The sequence below is a fragment of the Kwoniella dejecticola genome, chromosome 2 (assembly GCF_000512565.2).
Source record: "Kwoniella dejecticola CBS 10117 chromosome 2, complete sequence".
Taxonomy (NCBI): domain Eukaryota; kingdom Fungi; phylum Basidiomycota; class Tremellomycetes; order Tremellales; family Cryptococcaceae; genus Kwoniella; species Kwoniella dejecticola.
In genome coordinates this window covers 26,125-44,898 of record NC_089302.1, presented here as the reverse complement: position 1 = coordinate 44,898, position 18,774 = coordinate 26,125, and the positions used below count along the sequence as shown (strand labels likewise).

Genomic DNA, 18,774 nt, shown 5'->3' with positions numbered 1-18,774 from the left:
TATATTCTGCGTCTGCAGTAGACAGCATCAAGATAGCAGAGCACATTGCACAGAAAGGAAGAAGCGAACGAACAAAATTTAAAGCGCACAAACGAAACGGGAGTGATTCACATGATATAACAGGAGCGAGCATTGAGTGTAGAGTGTTGAGTGTTGACAATAACAAGACGTGAGGCTTGGGCGGAAGGACTTAGCATATGTATAAATACCACTGTTGCATGAATGTCAGTCTTTCTAAGATCCGAGCACTCCCAGTGATTCCAGTCTCCCAAGCTCAGAGCAATAAGGACACGGGCAAAGCACCCTGATTACGTCAATCTCGTGCTACAGTACTCTTGGATTACCCAAATCTTCTCTCCCCTCACATCGACGTCAATCCACCCAAAGTATCGTAAGTCTTGTTCTGTCTTGGAGCACACATACAAAGGATCCTTTTCACTCTATAGAGAGCACCTAGTTCTCGTATCTCAAAGGTACTATCCGACTCGACATAAATACCTACTTTACACTTACAAAGGGAAAATTGGACTCGAAAATCGAGGGAGTTTACAAGGTTCCATGCATCGCGCTAGCGGAAGGTATAAGTAGGAGCGATTTCCAGTGGCAACTTTCTTGTATCTTCGGAATATTCACAAACGCAAACCATCCACTTGAGCAATCCACACGCATCGCTACAGCTTCACAGTGTCACAACCATCGACCATGAGTACCTAATCAACCACCTCAGGCTCTATGACTCCAGTCAGTGCCTCATCCTCCGTGCGATCTTCTGCGGGTCAAGGGATGTGGGTGCGCACCACCAAAACCAGAAGGGGTCATCAGACCCAAAAGACCTCGACAAACACCATGCCCGACACCGTTGCACCGGGCGAGCTGCATCAATACAGAGTTAAAGCGGAGGACGGCTCCCTCCAGACCTTTTACAGACTCAATACATTCGACAAGACATCAGCAACCGGCTCGGAATATTACTCTTGGACCGGCACGGCCGCCGACCTGCAAGCTTCCTTGCAAAGCACGAATCACAAAGGAGCACAACTGCTCAGGGAAGCAATCGACAAAGGTCCAATTAACGTCTTGCCAAACGCTTCGCAGAGCACTGAAACAGAGGCGGAGTGGAAGAGCGGATCGGTCACAACCGCCAAGGGGGATCAGATTCTGTGGATGAAAAGTGTAGACAAGGATACAGTTGATGCGACGGATCCAGATTGGCACGAAGGTGACGACGAAGCCTATGTGATAGGCTACAAAGCCGCTAACAAGTCGGAAATCACTTGGGAGATCAAGTACAGACCCCGGCTGAACATAGAATCGATGAAAGGTGGGCCGGACAGTCATCAGCGTCAACTCTGGAACGCTATCCAGAGCACCGAGAGTGGAGTTTCCGGCGGCTCAGCATCCGCCTCTACTGATAAAGCGGACCGAGAGTACACGGTCAAATCCAAGCTTTGATGGAAAGATGTGTTTCGCTTTTCCTCATTTCATACTCAATGACAGGGCTAGTCTGCCCCCACAGCACATAGTGTAGTATATATAGCTTCCAGATGAGTCATGCATGGAGAGTACAGTCAGTGAGTAAATGAAGAAGCCATGTGAATGCGGTGCATGTGCCACACCTGCAATTAAGCTGTAGCTGGGTGGGATCAAAAAAGAGGGTTATGATCCACGTGAGAGTGTCGTCATTCCCTGAATTGCCATAATAACAGTGTTAACGGTGACGGCGACGGTGATAGCGATGACAAGTGCTCGTATGACAAACACAATAACACTTGCTATAGAATAGATCACTTGCATCAACCAAGCTGCTTTACTATAGTCATACATCGTCTGTACATAATCTATACCTCACAGGATTGGATCGGATCAGACCAAATCGCAATAGCATACGCGCACAAGCCACATATCGTCCGATTCGCGCATCAGATTCACCTACACCTTCAAACCATTCATCCTTGAACGACAGTTAATCAAGGTCGTATCGATCCACAATCAAAACGTACCCACTCTCGATACTTTCTTCGAATCGTAGCAGAATCACGTCATGACCGAGAAAGCTGAAGGTGAGTTGATCATTATCTGATAGCAATCATTGGGAGGCGAATAATCACTCGATCCGTTGTTTCTGTCTTTCCCCATCCTTTGTCGACATGTTCCATAAGGGTCAAGTCAAGTCAGGCTGTGCTATAAATGCACTCGAGCCGCACTGAACGGTTTTAGGAATATGATACATGCAGATGACGTCGCTACTGCTCAAGCTCGAGAAAAGGATTGAACGCTAATTCCTTATATACCATGCCAGGCGCCGATGTTCCGCAAGAACAAAAAGCAGGATGGGCAAGCTTCATCAAGAGTTTAGCTTCGATGACTGGAGATCTTAGCTCGATGACTGCCCCGCCTTGTGAGTTATCAGCGTATCCTCAGGGCCATACGTTGTACAGAACACGTCCCACAAAATCGCTTTCCATGTGGACACTCGCTGACATGAACAATACGTGCAGTTATCCTCTCCCCAACATCGCTCACCGAATTCCCAGCATACTGGTGTGAACATCCCGACCACTTCGCGGAGATCTCGGAAGGTAAAGACGATAAGGAAAGGATGGAGAGAGTGTTGAAGTGGTTCATCGGTACCTTGAGTGCTCAATATACCGTACGTGTTCACCTAAAGCTGCTTCGTGCTTGGGACTCTCAGCTGATGGTCTCCACTCTCTGCAGACTCGTAACGAGAAGATGGGATCAGAGAAGAAGGTTTGTCATGATGCTTACGCTGTTCTGAAGAGCCAGCTGACACCTATTGCCATGCGTCCTTAGCCCCTCAATCCAGTGTTAGGAGAGTTGTTCTATGGTATCTGGCCCGACAGCGGGCGAGGCGAAACTAGACTTATTGTGGAGCAGGTGTCGCATCATCCACCAATCGTAAGCTACGTATCCAGACCTTTGCATATGACAAAGCTGACAATCTTCCTATAGACCGCCTAGTGAGCTCATCCACCATAAAAATCCTGAAGGAGCAGAGGGACTGACACGGGTATACCATTCTAGCTATATCGAGAACAAGCAAGCCGGAGTGAGATTGCAAGGTCATTCCGGTCAGAAGACGTCGTTCACTGGTACAGCCATCAATGGTGAGTCAGCTTTGCTTCATGCGCTCATGCCTTGATGGCTGCCAAGGGGCATGTTCTGGGCATGATCACTGACCAAGCTGCAACTATTCAGTCAAACAATCCGGTCATGCTGTCCTCACTGTACAACCCAAGAACGGACAAAAGGAAGAAAAATACCTCATCACTCTACGTGAGTCCTTCACTTCGAAGAGTCAATACGCCTAGCATGCTGACCGCTCTTATCATATACTAGCCAAACTACGAATTGAGGGTATTGTTTGGGGATCTCCATACATCGAATTGACAGATACCAACGCTATCCAAAGCAGCACTGGTCTGACTGCTCAGGTGAGTTGCCTCTCGCTGTCTGTCCATCAATGCTCCGAGGTATTGAACACTGACATGTGCTCCTGTAGATCGACTACAAAGGCAAAGGTTATTTCACCGGTAAATCCCACTCCTTCAAGGCAGTCATCTCGAATGCATCTGGGAAATCCGTTCAGAACTACGAAGGTGTCTGGACCGGTAAATCCCATATCGGGGGTTCAAAGGGACCATTATTCCTTGACACTACCGGGCCCAAGGAGGAAGTCACCGTCAGAGACGTCACGGAGCAGACCGAGTGGGAGAGCAGGAAGCTCTGGGTCAATGTTGCTAAAGGTATAAGAACCGGTAATTACGACGAGGCTGGAAAGGACAAGAATAGGATAGAGGTGAGTTATATCCTGCCAAAAGGGACAAGCCAAATCCCTATAAGATAAAAATTGGCATGCTTATTTACTTTGTTCCGAACTTCGTAGAACGAACAACGTCAAAGACGGAAAGATGAGACCGCGGCCAACACCACTTGGGAGCACTTACACTTCAGCCACGTCGATTCTGACTCGGATTACCAGTTCTTATCCGCTTTATTGCACGACAAACTTACGCCACCTCACGAAGATGCATATGTCATCAAGCCTGAGACTCTCAACGTTGTAGGTAGACCCAACTAGACGACAGCGCTACATGTGATAGAATGGATGAATACAGGATCACCGTGAAGAGGCGTCGAGATGCGGTCCTGATGAACGAAATGAAAATCTATATCTATATATATACGGTTCGGTAGATTGTGTGCAGAGATCTTTCGCTATGTATTACTGTCTCAGCCTGAGCTCAAGATGATGGAGAAGTTCGTGCTGCTACTACGCCCGTGTGCGATATTTGCCTAGTCAATGAGAGTGAGATGTCGGCGGAATGACACCTTGAGAGTGGAGTGGAGGTTGATCCATGCTGTCAACAAATGCTTCGCAAATTCGTGCTTCATCTCTTTTCCTTCTCTCCTTCTGCTCAACTTTCTCCCGCAAGACTACCATGCCCCGCCAGTCCTCCTCGTTGCCGCCGTATCTCACATCAGGCGCATCGTCAAGAGCGCATCATGGCTTGTTGGCGAGATTACACGAGGCATCTTCGGTTCAAGAGGCAGACGAGATCATAAGCGGGGAGATCAAGCGGGCCAAGAAGGTTTTGGCTATCAGAGGACAAAGCACTGTAGGCTTGGAGTTGTCATCGTCATAAGGATCTGAGGATCGCAGCTGACGAGAGGTATCGAAGAGCAAGATATCTGAGACTCTTATCATACTGCTGCATTGTCAATCGCTCCGTCATCGCACGGACGAGGATACCGAATTTGCTCTTGTTCCGGCACTACAGCTGGCTGAAGGTGGACGTAGCCTGGTTGAGAGGAGAATTGGTCAGTCACACTACTTCGATCAGGCATACTCTGGTGATGGTGCTGGGCACTGATGAGGTGAGATGTTCTTAGGCTACTTGTACTTGGTGGAAAGGCTGCCCAAGGGACATGAACTGAACCTGTTGCTGATCAATACTATACGCAAGGTATTTTCCACCATATTCGGACTGGCTACTTCGTCTTGAAAGGGAGCTTGGAGGGTGCGAGCTGAAGATCATGTTGTTCCACCTTAGGATCTCTCATCAACATCCCCACCATGTATTCTTCTAGCTTTACAAACCATCACCAAGATACCGTCACCGGATTTAGCCCCAGCCGTCTTACCTCTTCTCACGTCTAGGACATTGCTGAAGCACAAATCGTGAGCACAACTTGCTTGACCTGCTACTCAGAGGGTCTAGAAGAACTAATCATTGACATGTTTTTCAATCGCAGGCCGGCTGTCAGACAACGGACTTTCGAAGCGCTCCTTACCCTACATCGCTTAGCGCAAGCTAATGAGCCGTTCCCTCTATCTATAAATAAGCTTTTGCGATCCTTGCAACAAGAGAATGATCAAACAGTCCTGGCTGTAATATTGCGATTAGTGAGACACGTTCTCGAGGTGGGTTTACTGTACTTCCGTCTTCGGACCAAGGTGAAGGCTGACAGATTGCTTAGAGTGGTGCCCACCACGTCGAAAGCGATGAAGAAAGGCTGTATATCATAGATAAATGTCTAGAAGCTGCTCGACGGAGTGAAATAGCATATCAAGGGCAGATAGCTGTTGAGCTGGTTAGAACCATTGGAGCAGTTCTAGAGGGAGAGTCAGACATGCAAAGGTGAGAGGCAGCCTCGGATCCTACTTGCAGCTTCATACTGATAAAACTGCTCAGCGATGCATCGATTATGATTAGTCGATGGGCAAAGGACGTCCTCAGTGAAACCGACTTCGAGCCTGCTGGAATCGGAGGTGAGTGTCGCTTAATCCGAAGAAGAGTCCAACAGCTGATGGTCCAGCAGCCTTTCTCCTTGAGATAAGCCATCTAGCCGCTCGCCTGCGTACCATCGCACCTAGCATACTTCGTCATATTGCCAAAATCCTCTCGCCAAGCGAACATACCGCTTCATCCTCGACATCCCCCCAATTGCCCTCGCCTAACAACCGTGTTCTCGCACTGCGCTGTCTCAGTACACTGCCGCTGGATCTGTGGGATGGATTGTTGGATGAGGAGGAGATGGGTGCGATCATGCAGGGCGTGCATAGCGTGGATGATACAATTCGAAAATTAGTAAGATCTTCCCTTCAGCCTCAAATCGGACCCTTCGACGCTGATGATCTCCATCTGTTTTGCTGTGTAGACGCTGCAGCTGCTGCAGACTCTCTCGCCCGACCTACCAGCAATGATACTTCAGAGTCATCTCGAGTCAATCAAATCGTCTACCGATCTTTCGCTACCGGCATCCCTCGCGGACAGCCTCACTATAGATGAAAAGACGAAGATAGGGAGATACGAAACCGCTTCAAGGGCTATAGAAGTGGTTGAAGCTCAGTATCGAGAAGACGGAGAGGGATACGCGAGAGGTGTAGTGGATGTTTTAACTGCTTTAGATCAAGGTCATCAATCTCAAGGCGGCCAAGTGTGGGACATTGGAGCTAGGAGAGTTTTGTCTTTTCTGGAAAACGGTATGTGCTGAACACCCATTGGTGATGTGATTGTCCAGTCAGGCTAATCCTTTTCCTTGACGACAGCCTCGCAATCCTTCGCCAGATCTTTCGCCATCTCCCTCATAGAAACACTGCGAGATAAGCCGAGCAACCCAGGCGAAACTCTGGCGGTCATACTCACTTCCACGTCCTGCGAGTTATTTCCCTTTGAGTCGGACGACATGGTTACTAGGACTATCGACTATCTCTTACGGATCTTACCGAAATACAATGGTCAGTTGGCCCATCGTATTCACTGTCAACTGCATCAATGGAGACTCGACCTCCTAACGATTATATCTATAATTAGCATCGATTCAAGAATTGGTACTGGTCACCCTGGTCGCACTGCTCCTCCGCCTAAGACATGCAGCAGCTGTCGAGAGTGCAAGCAAAGTACTCGAGGCAATCCAAGGGATACAAGAAGGATCGTCTAGATACCTGAAGAATGTAGGTAACATTTTCACTATAGGTAATATTTTCTCTATCGAGACATGGAGGATCTGGCTGATAGTTGAGCAGCGATGTCAAGAGGTATCCACCGTCATCAGCGAAAATCTGCTGGAAGAGGTCAGGCGAGCCTCCAAGACGTCAAAGGTGATTCGGGAGTCCAATGTCCGCCCGCTGATGAGTCAAGCTAATGTGCCTTACATATCTTAGCTGTCCGACGTTCTCGACGCCGTTATCACTATACATGCTCAGCACACTGTCAAGCCGTCCTCCAATGCCTCAACGCCTTCGTCGGCACCTCTCCCTCCTCGAGCGGACATGTCGGCGAGTGTTCTAAGGTATGACGCGTATCAGGCACCCAAACGATCCGCTCGGAGGAACCACGAATACATAGACGAATTCGAGGAGGATGGAGAGAGCGACTAGAGATACGTGCACGATATATGACAACATACAATACATGAGCAGGAGGCAAGTAGCGTCGAGAGTGCGAACGATACAGCAGGATTGGATCACATCCAGCTCCACCAGTTGGCGGACTGCAACAAAGTTGTCAGCCTGTGAGAAGCGGGTTTCCTAAGCGAGCACTGCGTCAACTTACAGCAAGTTCGTTAGAGTCATTCAACATCATCGGATCCCAGAATTGATGCAACTACAATTCAGCCCAGATATCAGTTTCACCTCATGGTCACCTAGAGCCGAAGCAGGAGCAATGCTCACTAGAAGATCAGTCGCGTTATCCATCCCGAATTCGCCTCCATTGCCTCCTACATTCGGTATTCCATCCGTTCCAACCAGATGCTGCTGCAGTACTTGTTGCACAGCTGGGGCTACACCAGTATTACTCATATCCTGATTTGAGGTGTTCACCGTCGGGGCGAAGTTTGGTCCACCATTGATGACGGGATTGATCATTTGGTGCTGGGGTTGGTGTAAAGGTTGTCCGCTCGCGGTTGCAGAGGAAGAGGAAGGAATATTGATAGCTATCTGCGTACCGTTGGAAGCTGATTCGATTAGGCGTGTCTTCCAACCGACAATATCCAAATCCTCCTCTTCCCCTCCATTCGTTTGCGTACTATTCATCGAATCTCTATGCGATCGTGGCATCCTCGTAGAGCCGCTATCACCATTACCATTACCAGTATCTCCTTCAATTTCCCTGTCCCTCTCATCGTGTTCTCCGACCTGACTCTGATTTTGACTTTGACTTTGGGATTGGCTCTGCGAGACCGTGATGATCTTGTTGAATACCCTCGAGCGTAATCTGATCAACCAGTCGTGGTTCTGCACCATCGATGTGGTATTGTTCTGCTTGATCAACAGGGAATAGACCGATATGGCTTGGTCGATTGAGGTGAGTGCGAATTGCGATAAGACGGAAGTGGGGTTTCGAAGGACCATCGTTCCTAGACATACGGCCGCTGTGAAGATGTGATACTGACAGAGATAAAGCGTCTTAGCTATATATACACCACAATGCCTATCACGGAGGTATCGAAGCGCGATAGGAAAGGAAGACGCACCCATAGAAACCATTGTCTTGAGGATACCGCTGAATGGATGTCGTATAAAGTCGAAACAATCTGAATGATGACCTGTTGATTTGATCAATTGGTATGTATGAGTAGATTGAAGCCTCACATCAACTTCCATCCTAAAAGTATAATACATATCAAGGCTGCTGGACCGAGACTCACACTACATCGCTCGATTACCGCCAAGTACGATCTCCCATATACACTCCTCGTAGGATCTACAGGCTGATCATGCATAGCCATAACGAAATACGGTCTATGCAAGAACAAGACATGCTCGGATATATTCAAGGCAAGCGTGAACTGCTGAAAGGTCTTTTTGAGATTTCGACGTGTCACATCGGGCGATTGTTCTTTGGCGTAATTCGTATCTGGGTATTCGCTTGGGAGGGACAACATCGCCGTACGACATCGCAGGTCGAACGGGAGAGTACGTTCGAAGGTGCATAATTGGGTGTAGAGCGAGAGGATGCTTTCGTATGATTCGAAATGGACTGACATTCCCGTATCCAGAATTCTGTTCACAAGGCGGTGATGAGAGTCAGCTGAACATACCGAAGAAACCATGAGAGAGATCTGAAGGTCGGCACTGCACTTACTTGGCAGAAAGCTGTATCAATTCGAACCTCTTGGTCTGGTACGATTTCGATCCCTCAGGATAATCCGACGGTCCTATAGGGAAGGCGGTGTCGATATATTGCAGAGCTAAAGAAGTGGGACGGGAGAAGCAATTCGCTTGTAGGATCTCGATCGCATATGCTGCCCAGAAGACTTGTCTAAGACAGCCAGAAATTGCGCAGATACGTAAGCTTGAAGGCTCATTTTCCGTCAAAGATATGGGACACCTGGCTTAGAAGACTCACCTCCTCTCTTCAACCACATCAGCCGGCAGATTCCACCTAGCACCATCACGATGCAAACCCATCTGCATCAAGAGAAAAGCCTCAACGTCAGCCTTCCATATATCTCGCGATGTATTGCATGTTGCATCACTTACTGCTACGATGATCCGCATTGCTAGACCCCATAATGGCCAAGCCGAGTCACCATTTCTACCCTTCTCAGTCTCCCTGTAGACAAAGCGTTATTGAGTCATCCTCATCAGCATCGACGGTAAGAGCCTAACTTACAGAAGGTAATGCGCCATAATGATCAAAGTCTGTACGCCAGCAATGGTATTATTATTCAAGAAATCCCCCTTCGTCAGACATCCCTTTGCTAGAGAAAGATACTCGTCCGCGGTCGGGTCATTGGGCGGTAGTTCTAGGTTCTGTAAAGTTCCCATCGCCAGTATAGCGAATAATAGGGCGAGTTGTTGGGGATGGACTGCTCTATACGTTTTAGACGCGATCGATTTGAATATGCGATCAAAGATTGGTTCGAAGAATTTCCGGGGGGCTGTATCATGACTGAGAGATAGTAAGAGGAATATGGAATTAGTTGCCTACTCTCCTCCTTGCTCGTAGCATCTTCCTACGTCAAAAAGGAGAGCACTCACTTCCAGGCAAAATACCTGTAATAGCTATCCATCAAAACTTCCGCGTCGTCCTTCGCCGGTAGATGGGAGAGGAGCGATTCCATTGTCGACGGTCCGTTTGACAGTGGGAACGGGAATGCCAGCAGGTGTTCGGGAACGTTTCGCTTGATTCTGTCAGGGGACATGTCGGGGACAGGTTGACCTTCGGGTTCGGGGGTATCCCTCGATCCAGATGAATTGCCATCCCCCATCTCTTGCTACAAACAGAATGATGATACGTACATGGGTAAGCTTGAGATCACACAAAATCACTTGAGGTCGTAACTGTGCGTAGGCTCACTCACATTCTTCAACCATTCCGTCCCCGCCGTTGGTCCTAGATATCTCGATCGTCCCTCTTGTCCGATCACCAAAGTCCCATGACTATGTCCTACGGGCGATCGAGGTATCGGTGTTGGTGTGGGCACATGCATATTATTCGTGTTGTGCATGCTTGACGAACTCATGGGTATCATCTTCGCAGATTTCTGCGGGCTCGAAGTCATATGCGGAGCAGGCATAGGAGGTGGGGGATGAGCAGGACTGTAGTCTGTTGACGGTCTGATCCAGTAATTCGGTTCGTTTGACATCGGATTCCCATTTGGTCCATCGGTCTGATGAAGGGCGGGGTGTATGGGGTAATCTCGGTGCGAAGAAATGGGTTGCCTGATATTGGATGTTGAGGGTGATCGATATCGAGGTGAAGCTGATGGTCGCCGCATGTCATGAACGGGAGAAGCCTGATGGTGATGAGAGTGGATCTGATAAGGTGATCGATGACTTCCATAATCAAAGCTGCTAGTGGATGATTCTCTCCTCCGCTTATTGCTGTTATTGTTACTGTTGAAAGGGTAATTCTCGATTTCAGAGGTAGAGGGCACGTCCACTCCGTGATCCGCTAACAATGATTCCAAGGTGGACAGACGCTTTTGTAAGCTTTCGGCAGTCTTGATGTCGAACACCCTATGTAGATAGTCATGGTCAGACAACGGCATCCAAGCATAGGAGATCCCAGGTAGTACCATAACGTCGGGAATTCCCATTGGGCCTTTGCTTTTCATCAACGAACTCACTGTTTACGGGTCTCCTTAACACCATCCGGACACAGTTCTGAGCATTTCCTCCTGACGCAATTGGAACATGGTACCTCCCTATCGCATTTCAACTTGAGTCTTCTGCACTCTACATGAGCAGCTCATCAGTGTTGACCCATACATATGAGACAAGGTGCAATTGAGGTAGACTAACCGGCACAACTGAGCTGAGGTTGCTTTGATCTCTTCTTGCTCTCATTGGATGGACCTGCTTCTGCATTTTCACTTATGCTTGTAGGAGGTGACATCCTGTTGACATGGCCCTGCTCTGGCTCTGTTTGCATCCGATGTCGGTGATGGTGATGGTTGTGATCTGCAATTCAGGTGAATGATTGGTGAATGGGATGCGATGTAGTTGGTTGATAGGATTCCGATGTCGGGGGTTTGGTGTTGATGTTTTCCACTGTACCATTCTTTTGACTATCCGGACCGGGAAACCGACTTCACAAGTATGCTTAATATCCCTCATTGGGTCATGTTGTCATGTTCCAGGACTGCATCCTTGTTCAACTTGCATGCTTGCCCCGTGTACACTAGCTATCGGGTCAGACATGTGCATATCATAGGAACATGTGTACAGTCTCAAATGTATTATAGCTGCCCGTTGCGCATGGACACCAAAAATCACCTATTGACCAGCGCTTCCCTTCATACCCTTGGTAGCACTGTCACCGCTCTTCCTGACAGAATCAAACCATTTCTGTACCACAACGCTCTCGTCCCATGGCATTCTATCACTCTGGATCTTACCAGCTCTGATGCATCGAGCAACTTCGTCGGCCTCGTATGACATACCGTGATTACCAGCATGGACGGGGTGATGGTGCGTTGTCTTCTCCTTGATCGAACCAATGAATCGGTCTGGTCGAGGGATTATGTGGAAAGTCTCTGGCTTTTGTGGTGGATCTGGTGATGCAGGGTCTTAGCTTCACCTAAGTCGAATAAGCTATGCAAGAAGACATGGAACTCACATTCGATTACCAAGTCACCTTGTTCACATTGAACAACCGCTGTGTTCTCCTTCAATCCAGGTGCAGACAAGTCCGTGGTTAATGTACCTCGACACAGACCATCCCATTCTACGATCCACCTTGAGTCGAGATCTACGCCAGATCGCTTGTAAATGGATTGATGAGACGAAACGACGCTTGGGAATTTGTCTGTGTTGTGGGGATTTCTGTGTAACAGGAGCATCGCCCAGACGGAAGGGTATGGACCCATGTCTAGAAGACTTCCACCACCGAGAGCAGGGTCGACGAATCGATTGGAGTCGGGTTTGGCTACGAGTGTGATAACAGCCGTCAATCCAGCATTCAAATATTCTGTCATTCCGCATGTTGTGGGTGCGTGTACACAGTGCATAGGGGATTACTTACAATCCAAATCATACTCCATCGAGAAGTCAGCAGAGAACCTCTTAGGTTTTCCAAGTTTGCCAGACTTGATGACCTCGTCAACTGCATATGCAATAGGGTGGAATCTGGTCCATACGGCTCTGCACGGAACGTGTGAGTGTCATGGATTTCTAGCCCAGCCGAAACGAGACGTAGAATCTCCACTCACTCCATCAAAAAGACGTTCTTCGCCTTGGCAGTCGCAATTAGATCCTCCAGCTCCTCAACATCAATCGTGAAAGGCTTCTCGCACAGTACGTGTTTGCCAGCGAGGAGAGCATCTTTGGTGTTTCGATAATGCAGGTTGTGAGGGGTACCAACGTAAATCGCATCGACGTTCTGAACAATTATATAACAAAAGTCAGCGAATGTACCGGATTCCGTCATTCCACTTCTTGATTTCGATGTGGTAATCGCACAGTCCCTACTCACAGGATCATTGTATACTCCATCGTACGATCCACGGGCCTTGACATTGTCCAATACACCATTCTTGGCTCCCCAAGCGAATGATTCTCCTTCTCCAGCACTCTTCAGTCCGTCAATGAATCGTTGAGCAGACTCAACCGATCTTGAGCCAACAGCAGTAATTTGATGAGCTACATCTGAGACCTCTCTAGTGCTGGGATCCACAAGCAGATCCTGTGAGGTTGTACTTTCCGAGTCAGCTCAAATCGCTTAAAGTCATTATGAGGGGAATCGTGTGGACATTCACCCTGGCGAACTGGCCGGAGATCTTGCCGGTAGCGATGATACCCCATCGAAGCGTATATGGTGCCATTCTGTACAATACTTATACACAAGGTGTTGAGGGTAACCAAAAGAGTGATATTGACAAGAGAGAACTTCAGACCGTGAGATTTTTATAAGGGAGAATGAGATGGGCTATTAGGATAGGGAAAGGTAATCCGCGGCAACGGACCGTAGAATGATGACGCAGCATCTATTACCCGAGATCCTTATGACAAGAGAGAGAGAGAGAGTCATAACTAGTAGATGTATTCCATGCATCTGCGGCTGATAACAGCATGCACGACACTTAGTCACCCATGCTGTATAAGTCACATTCGATCATGCAGGACATTCGCCCAGAGCAAGTAGCAGGATGTCATCTTAACTGTACTCTGTCGATGCTGGTACAGCTCAAGGTCGGATTTTTCGCGCGAGTAAGCCCGAGCCAGACTTCGTGAGGAATGCCAACAAGATACAGCGACAACTCTCTGCTATTTTCGCAGATATCGAAGATATTCGGTGAACAAATGCTTGAAGATGAGACTGATAAGTTGGCCAGATAAGTCAACTTTACAGAGTGTTGCTATTTTCACCAGACCCGATAAAGCCGGCAAATCCCATCACTGGTGATGACGTTTGAAAAAGGTATATATAGCAACTCAAGGTGCTGCTCGAAAAAGGGGAATTGACTGTTTGTGATATTCATGAAGCAATGAAGAGTTACATACCTCTGACTGGCTTCCGAACAGCCTTGCTGCATCAGCGAGCGCCTGTACCTACTGTTAATGGTGTATCGAAATCCATGAAACCGGGAGGTGAGCAATGACGCGGTTGTCAGGTTACAACCGTACCTTAGGTTGACTCGAATATTGACTTCTTTAGGTTACGCGGATGGGTGTGCCGATATAGCATATGCATTACAATCTGTTGGGGAAACGATCGTCACTCCTATATCCCAGCCTGATCCCACCAAAGACCTCGACTGGTCTTTTCCCGACACAGTGGAGGGCATACTTGAAGCAGTGAAAAAAGGAGCAAACGTTCTATGGGCGAACACGACGTTACATTCTCAACATGCAATAGTACAAATCCAAGACGAACTAATATCAAAGGGAGTCAGGTTAATTGGGCCGAACCCTCTGGCAGCGGAAAGATACGATGATAAGGAATGGGCAAATAGATGGTTAGCCCAGCAAGACGGTCTAAGGGAATCTTTCCCCAAAAGCATGTTATACAAGAAAGGGGACGAGGAGAAAGTCGCGCAGTTCCCTTTACCTGCCATGGCTAAACCAGTGAAGGGAAGGGGTTCTCACGGCGTCACGAAGGTGGCGACCCCAGATGAAATCAAGGGCGCTCTGGAGGTACTGCTGAAAGAGTCAGACGCGGTTTTGATAGAGGTGAGTTTGTCTCTTTCGTAGGTTGACTCGCGGCTGACAAAGTGATCAGGAATACCTCGCTGGGGAGGAGATTACAATCACTATCATGCCTCCAGGAAACTACACAGTAAGTCGCGTGCACTGAGGTCCATCTCCAAGCTCACCATGACAGGGCTGACGCTTTGATGACTCAGGTCGTAGGGGAAAAGAAGGCGCATTGGGCTTTACCGGTCGTCTACCGATATGATCAGATCGACGGTGAGTGAAGGTGGACGATCGCTGCTCGTCGTTGTCGATGCCTGCGCTGACGTCGAATATAGGTGTACTGCCTTGGAACGGGACTGTCCCTGTCACTGACAATTCCCGAGTGCTCACGAAAGAAGACCACGTCGCGGATCCAGCTTACACAACGGCGCAAGCTCAATGCGTCCGCGTCGCGCAGTTGTGGGAAGCTACAGCACCCATTAGGATAGATTGTCGTCGAAAAGTAGATGGTGGACCTTTCATACTGTTCGACGTGAATGCGAAACCTGTAAGTCGAACTCTTCTTGGTGCTGCGAAGAGTTCTGTGAGATATTGATTTACGGCGCCAGAATGCCGGTGGACCAGGAAGACCAGGAAGGGATAAGCAGGCAGCCCTGACTACCATGTCTGCCGAAGCGATAGGATGGGACTGGCCCGAATTCGCGGTCAACTTGCTACGTACAGCTACGCCTCTAGACCAAGTGCTTTCACAAGGCAGACTCGTTTGAATGGGAGATCTCGTATGCATCGTATCGCTGCAATCGCTGTGATGGCGGTCGATATCGGTCGTACTTCGGGTTGTAGAGTTCAGATGTCCGACACATAATTAGTTGTTACTGCTTGAATCTCGATTCTGTCCAAAAATACATTGCTATCATCTGATATCAGATGACAATTTGTGGTGCAGCCGTAACATTGACATAAAATGGGTGCATAGGAGCCACGTTATGCAAATGTGGGGTGACGATCAGATGTCCTCGCCCCGCACAGGAGTTCTGAGCAGGAAGTGCTTTGTGCCATCTGTTCATCCTTTGTGCCCATCGCAACATAGTCGGCGCATTGCTTGCCGGAAAGGTGTAAAGAATCTTGTCTCATCATATCACCGGCACCACTTTGTCCGCACTATCATCGTCTGTGCGAGCACCTGTATATCAACTAGCATGACAGTCGCAGTTGCTACTTGTGCCATAAAGATGATCCGTGGTCGGATCATGTCTCACCAAAGTGATGCATTTCCAGACCCCGGACCGTTTACGACATCGGTCAATCGGCGCCGACAGGAATTGTTGATGTCTTTTGCAATTACTCCCGTCATGTCTCTGTGTGTTGTCGGTAAATTGCATTTGGGCAGAGACCGGGGGATGAGCTGAGTGAAAGAGATGAGCTGAATGGCTGCTGTCTGCTTTTGTGCCTTAAGTCGATCAGCCTCCAAACCCTTAAATCTGGATCGCGATCTTCCCACTCTTTTCCTTCTTCTGGTGATTCGTGCTCAGCCTGCGCATGAAGCCAAGACTTGCGACAAACCATTGTGACGTTATGTTTTGGGTCAATGCGCAAGCTAAAGCCTCTCGATTTACCCTTGACCGGTGTTTCATTGGTCCGTGTAGTGCGTAGCACTGTGCGCTGACCTCCTGTCATTTCGCCAGAAGTTATTCGAACTTTAACAAGCATCTGCACCTTCGCATCATGCGGCCCGCTAACTTCCACTGGTCATTCGCATGTTCATTTTCCCGTCGATCCTGTGGGGCTTGCAAAAATAGCTCAACGGTACTCCGGAGACCCCTCGCCGGATCACGGGGCTCTCTTGGCAGATTCGCGTATCCCTATTTGGCGACAAGGAAGTCCGACCGGACCGTGCGATCAAAGGGTGGGCGAGTAATTGCGCGGTAAGTTTGTGTATCTGACCCAGAATACCCATAGCGCGTAATATGGCATGTGAGATATATAATCCCACTCATCCTTTCGACGAAATAGTTTTCACCCCTACCCCGCAGATTAATTACTTCGACACCTCAATAGATAAGAGGATCGCTCAAGATGGCTACCGAGAAACACTACAGCCCGACTCATATTGAGGATGAGAAGGTACTTCCTCACGACCACATCGAGACCGCTCCCCAGCACATCGACCCCGAAGCGCTTCACAGTACCAAGAAGCACGGTGCGAACACTCAACTCGATGACGCAGCCAGGTTGTTAGCAGAAGCTGGTGGGCATGTGGACTACACTGCCGCGGACTCTAAGCGGGTCCTACGAAAGATCGATCTTTTCGTCTGTCTTCCCATGTGTTTAGTATACTTCATTCAACAGGTGAGTCAGCGAAGTGCGAGCTGTGCGTCAGGGTGGCGATCTCACGCTAACATTGTCACGCGACAAACCTTCAGCTCGATAAATCCTCCGTATCCTACTCTGCAGTCTTCGGTCTTCAGAAGGAAGCCGGTTTAGTCGGAACTCAATACAGTTGGGTAAGCCGTGCTTCATGCAGTGTCTGATGCATACCTGTTAAAACTAATGCTTATGCTGTTGTGCAGCTCTCGAGTATCGTATACATTGCTCAACTCATTTGTCAACCCTTGTCGTCTTACGCCTTGATCGTCTTCCCCGTCAAATACTGGGTCATGTTCAACATGATCTCCTGGTCAATCGTCACCATCGTCACCTGTGTTGGAAAGAACTTCACCGGATTGCTCATCTGTCGACTGTTCCTTGGTATCTTCGAGGCCACCATTCTTCCCTCTTTCATTCTTATCACCCAAATGTGGTGGCTCAGAAGAGAACAATCGTACCGAACCATCGCTTACCAAATCGCCAACTCTTTCGCCGCTATCTTCGGTCCTCTTTTGAGTTACGCCATCGGTAAAGCTACCGAATCTTCCAATGTCATCAAGCCTTACCAAGGTATCTTCCTTTTCATGGGTGCCTTCTCCTTGGCTTTAGTACCCCTTGTTTGGTGGTTACTTCCTAACTCACCCACCACCGCCAAATTCTTGCGACACGGTAACGACCGACTCATTGCCATCGACCGATTGAAGGAGAACAACACCGGTACCAAAGCTTCCAAGTTCAAGTGGAGTCAAGTTTGGGAGACCTACAGAGACCCCAAGACCTACATGTGGGCCGGTATGTGGTTCTGTGCCGCTTGCCCCTCCGGTGGTATCGGTGCCTTCGGTGGTCTTATCACCAAAGGTTTCGGCTTTGACACTTTCACCACTATTCTCATGCAAATTCCTACTGGTGCGATCGGTATAACTGCCCTGTTGCTTTCGATCTGGATTACCAACAGAATCAAGATGAGATGGCCTGTCCTCGCTGTCATTGTCCTTTTCCCCATCGCTGGAGCCGTCAGTCTTACTCAGGTCAACCACAAGAAGGTCGGAGGTCTCATGGCTTCCTACTATGTCGCCTACCTTTTCTCCGCTATACAACCATTGCTGATCTCTTGGTGTAACTTGAACGCTGCCGGTACCACCAAGCGAGTGGTCACCACCGCCACCATGTTTGGTGCCCTTACTATCGGTAACGTGAGCTCGATTTTCCCTCGATTACAGATCACGATTGCGTGTGCTGACCCTTTCCCTTTAGGTCATCGGTCCTCAAGTCTACCTTACCAGGGAGCAGCCTTACTACCACACCGGTCTCTACGTCGACATCGGTTGCTGGTGTGTCGAGTTCATCCTCGTCGTCTCCATGGGTTTCTACCTCAGATACCTCAATAAGAAGCAAGAAGCCCGACGAATCGCCTTGGGTCTCCCCGCCAATCTCAAAGATATCTCTATCATGCCTACTGCCGAAGCCGATGCTTACAAGCTCGAACTGGAACAAATGATGGCCAACGCCGGTGTCAACCGAGACTTGCTCAACGAGAACGCTTTCGATGACATGACCGATTGGGAGAACCCCATGTTCATGTACGTCTTGTAAGGGCATTTGGGGGATAGGACTGAGTTATATAGCTGAACGGGTTCAATTACCTGGAGGAAAATGTTTATATAGTACGGAATGGAGAACCATAAGGGTGTACTCGTTAATGGATGTTGATTGTGTAAGATTATTTGAGGTAGCAATGCATTCACTTAGCATACACAGACGATCTTACTCTAGTCTTTCGACAAGACTGCGCTTTTATT

The 18,774-nt window shown here is 48.6% G+C and overlaps 7 protein-coding genes across 7 annotated transcripts; 5 read left to right on the top strand and 2 right to left on the bottom strand.

Moving 5' to 3' along the window:
* Positions 1–846: 846 nt before the first annotated feature.
* Positions 847–1,452, top strand: I303_101473 (uncharacterized protein; the record flags this gene model as incomplete). Its single annotated transcript, XM_018405735.1, has 1 exon — positions 847–1,452. The coding sequence occupies one exon, from the start codon at positions 847–849 to the stop codon at positions 1,450–1,452; it is 606 nt and encodes a 201-aa protein (XP_018266016.1).
* Positions 1,453–2,292: 840 nt separating this feature from the next.
* I303_101472 (uncharacterized protein) lies at positions 2,293–4,099 on the top strand (the record flags this gene model as incomplete). Its single annotated transcript, XM_065968353.1, has 10 exons — positions 2,293–2,398; positions 2,499–2,650; positions 2,716–2,748; positions 2,812–2,916; positions 2,971–2,978; positions 3,043–3,125; positions 3,217–3,294; positions 3,358–3,452; positions 3,521–3,817; positions 3,905–4,099. The coding sequence occupies 10 exons, from the start codon at positions 2,293–2,295 to the stop codon at positions 4,097–4,099; spliced, it is 1,152 nt and encodes a 383-aa protein (XP_065824425.1).
* Positions 4,100–4,460: 361 nt separating this feature from the next.
* Positions 4,461–7,402, top strand: I303_101471 (uncharacterized protein; the record flags this gene model as incomplete). Its single annotated transcript, XM_065968352.1, has 13 exons — positions 4,461–4,637; positions 4,701–4,839; positions 4,912–4,985; positions 5,073–5,200; positions 5,275–5,443; positions 5,500–5,660; positions 5,715–5,791; positions 5,842–6,110; positions 6,181–6,505; positions 6,572–6,760; positions 6,837–6,976; positions 7,049–7,123; positions 7,187–7,402. The coding sequence occupies 13 exons, from the start codon at positions 4,461–4,463 to the stop codon at positions 7,400–7,402; spliced, it is 2,139 nt and encodes a 712-aa protein (XP_065824424.1).
* An 86-nt stretch (positions 7,403–7,488) lies between these two features.
* On the bottom strand, positions 7,489–11,369 carry I303_101470 (uncharacterized protein; the record flags this gene model as incomplete). Its single annotated transcript, XM_018405738.2, has 13 exons — positions 7,489–7,515; positions 7,578–7,628; positions 7,697–8,413; positions 8,500–8,571; positions 8,674–9,028; positions 9,111–9,287; positions 9,375–9,436; positions 9,509–9,581; positions 9,642–9,920; positions 10,010–10,245; positions 10,333–10,990; positions 11,101–11,209; positions 11,276–11,369. The coding sequence occupies 13 exons, from the start codon at positions 11,367–11,369 to the stop codon at positions 7,489–7,491; spliced, it is 2,910 nt and encodes a 969-aa protein (XP_018266019.2).
* A 380-nt stretch (positions 11,370–11,749) lies between these two features.
* On the bottom strand, positions 11,750–13,296 carry I303_101469 (uncharacterized protein; the record flags this gene model as incomplete). Its single annotated transcript, XM_065968351.1, has 6 exons — positions 11,750–12,027; positions 12,093–12,401; positions 12,498–12,616; positions 12,685–12,854; positions 12,948–13,157; positions 13,231–13,296. The coding sequence occupies 6 exons, from the start codon at positions 13,294–13,296 to the stop codon at positions 11,750–11,752; spliced, it is 1,152 nt and encodes a 383-aa protein (XP_065824423.1).
* Positions 13,297–13,959: 663 nt separating this feature from the next.
* Positions 13,960–15,375, top strand: I303_101468 (uncharacterized protein; the record flags this gene model as incomplete). Its single annotated transcript, XM_065968350.1, has 6 exons — positions 13,960–14,062; positions 14,130–14,644; positions 14,694–14,750; positions 14,818–14,881; positions 14,944–15,155; positions 15,217–15,375. 6 exons carry the CDS (start codon positions 13,960–13,962, stop codon positions 15,373–15,375), a joined length of 1,110 nt encoding a protein of 369 aa, XP_065824422.1.
* A 1,309-nt stretch (positions 15,376–16,684) lies between these two features.
* I303_101467 (uncharacterized protein) lies at positions 16,685–18,568 on the top strand (the record flags this gene model as incomplete). Its single annotated transcript, XM_018405741.1, has 4 exons — positions 16,685–16,957; positions 17,032–17,112; positions 17,179–18,168; positions 18,230–18,568. 4 exons carry the CDS (start codon positions 16,685–16,687, stop codon positions 18,566–18,568), a joined length of 1,683 nt encoding a protein of 560 aa, XP_018266022.1.
* Between the last annotated feature and the right edge of the window lie 206 nt (positions 18,569–18,774).